This window comes from Athene cunicularia, unplaced genomic scaffold, assembly GCF_003259725.1.
Source record: "Athene cunicularia isolate RWA unplaced genomic scaffold, athCun1 SCF_111, whole genome shotgun sequence".
Lineage (NCBI taxonomy): Eukaryota > Metazoa > Chordata > Aves > Strigiformes > Strigidae > Athene > Athene cunicularia.
Genome location: NW_020799169.1, coordinates 8,480 through 10,953, shown reverse-complemented (window position 1 = coordinate 10,953; position 2,474 = coordinate 8,480). Strand labels below are relative to the sequence as shown.

General features: G+C 52.5%; 1 protein-coding gene across 1 annotated transcript in view; it reads right to left on the bottom strand.

The window, feature by feature from the left end:
- The window catches only part of EIF4B (eukaryotic translation initiation factor 4B), a gene marked incomplete at its 3' end in the record, with an annotated part of 12,955 nt that extends 12,835 nt beyond the window's left edge, over nucleotides 1-120 (bottom strand). Inside the window, exon 1 of the mRNA XM_026867040.1 lies at nucleotides 7-120. Within this exon, the coding sequence (XP_026722841.1) occupies nucleotides 7-19 (13 nt within the window). The remainder of the gene's footprint in view (nucleotides 1-6) is intronic.
- Nucleotides 121-2,474: the final 2,354 nt, after the last annotated feature.

Genomic DNA, 2,474 nt, shown 5'->3' with positions numbered 1-2,474 from the left:
GCTCACCTGAGGCCGCCATGTTGGGAACAGGCAGAGAAGGCAAAGGACCCGGATGGCGCCGTCACGTGACTATGAGCGCCCCGCCCACACCCCCTGAGGGGGCGGGGCCGGGGAGGGAGCGGCTGATTCTGCGCTTGGCGGCGCCGCCCGCGCCGAGATCGGGCGGGGACGGGCCGGCGGCGGTTCCGCGACGGGACCACTCGTGCAACGTGACCCTTGTGAGATGCACCAGGACCCTTGTGATGTACCAGCACCCTTCGTGCGACACACTAGCACCCCTCATGCAACGTGACCCTCGTGAAACGCACCAGCACCCCTCGTGCAACACACTAGGACCCCTTGTGTGATGCATCAGGACCCCTTGTGCAACACACCAGCATCCCTTGTGCAATGCAACCCTTGTGCAACGTGACCCTCGTGCAACGCTCATGCAATGTGACCCTCGTGCGATGCACCAGCACCCCTTGTGCGATGCACCAGGGCCCCTCGTGTGATGTACCAGCACCCCTCGTGCAATGCATCAGGATGCCTCCTGTGACACCCTAGCACACCTCACGCAACATGACCCTCGTGAAACGCACCAGCACCCCTTGTGCAACTCACCAGCACCCCTCGTGCAACGCAACCCTCACATAATGCACCAGCACCCCTCATGCAACACATCAGGACCCCTTCTGTGACGCATCAGGACCCCTTGTGCAACACACCAGCATCCCTTGTGCAATGCAACCCTTGTGCAACGTAACCCTCGTGCAATGCAACCCTCGTGCAACACACCAGGACCCCTTGTTCAACACACCGGCATCCCTTGTGCAATGCACCAGGACCCCTTGTGAGATGCACCAGCCCGGCTGCAGCACATAACCTCCCTCTTGTGTGTACAGCTGCTCCTCCTGTGACAGCACACCACTGCCCCACCCCACGCTTGTGCAATGCATGCTCACACCCTGGTGCACAATGTGCAAGGGGGCACAGCAGCCCAAGCTGGGGCACAATTGTGGGAAACAATCACGGGAAACAATCGGGCACAATCGTGGGAAACAATTGTGGGGCACAATTGTGAAGAACAATCGTGGGGAATAATCCTGGGAAACAATAATGGGGCACAACTGTGGGGCACAATCATGAGGAATAATTGTGGGAAACAATTCTGGGGCACAACTGTGGGGAACAATGGTGGGGCACAATCCTGGGAAACAATCCTGGGAAACAATCATGGGGCACAACTGTGGGGAATAATGGTGGGGCACAATGCTGGGAAACAATCATGGGGCACAACTGTGGGGAACAATCGTGGGGCACAGTTGTAGGAAACAGCCATGGGGCACAATCATGGGGCACAATTGTGGGGAACAATTGTGGGGCACGATCGTGGGGCACAGCACTGTGTTTTCTATCATTTAATCACTTGTATCAACCCCTTGTATCATTTAATCACTTGTATCATTTAATCACTTGTATCATTTAATCACTAGTATCAATCACTTGTATCATTTAATCACTTGTATCAATCCCTTGTATCATTTAATCACTTGTATCAATCACGTGTATCATTTAATCACTTGTATCAATCCCTTGTATCATTTAATCACGTATCATTTAATCACTTGTATCATTTAATCACTTATAGCAATCACTTGTATCATTTAATCACTTGTACCAATCACTTGTATCATTTAATCACTTGTATCATTTAATCACTTGTATCAATCACGTGTATCATTTAATCACTTATATCAATCACTTGTATCATTTAATCACTTTATCATTTAATCACTTGTATCAATCACTTGTATCATTTAACCACGCCGCAGCCCTCGCCCATGCCGCACCACCCGGGGGCTGATGGGGAGCGGCTGCACCAAAAGGAAAATTCGGTATTTGGAGAGAAAAAACCATTAGAAAGAACATAAAAAATCCTCAGAAGCGCCCATCAGCGGGACGGGAGGCTGCGTTCTCCCCGCCCCCAGTGTCCAAACACCGTTTTTTTTGGCCCAAATCGAAGCGTGTCCTCTCCATCACTGCCGGGGCCGAGCGCGGGCGCGGCAGCACGATTTAATGTCAAAACTGCACTTTATTTGTCACCTTTTTTCCTGAGGCCGCGTGATCCTGGTACTTCTTTGCACCCCCCAGCAGGTCAAAAACCCCTTTTTTCCTTTACTTATTTCTTAATTTGTTTGCCATAAAATGCAAATATTTCCCCCAGCAAATTGGAACTGACGCTGGTGCTGGTTCAACAACGCAGCTCCTTGGGGACAGATGGAGACCCTTGGGGACAGACAGAGACCCCCAGGGACAGATGGGGACTCCTCAGGATGGATGAGGACCCTTGGGGACATACACAGCCCCTTGGGGACAGATGGAGACCCTTGGGGACAGGTGGAAATCCCCAGGGACAGAGACAGCCCCTTGGGGACAGATAGGGACCCTTGAGGACAGACAGGGACCCCCAGGATGGATGGGGACCCGTGGGG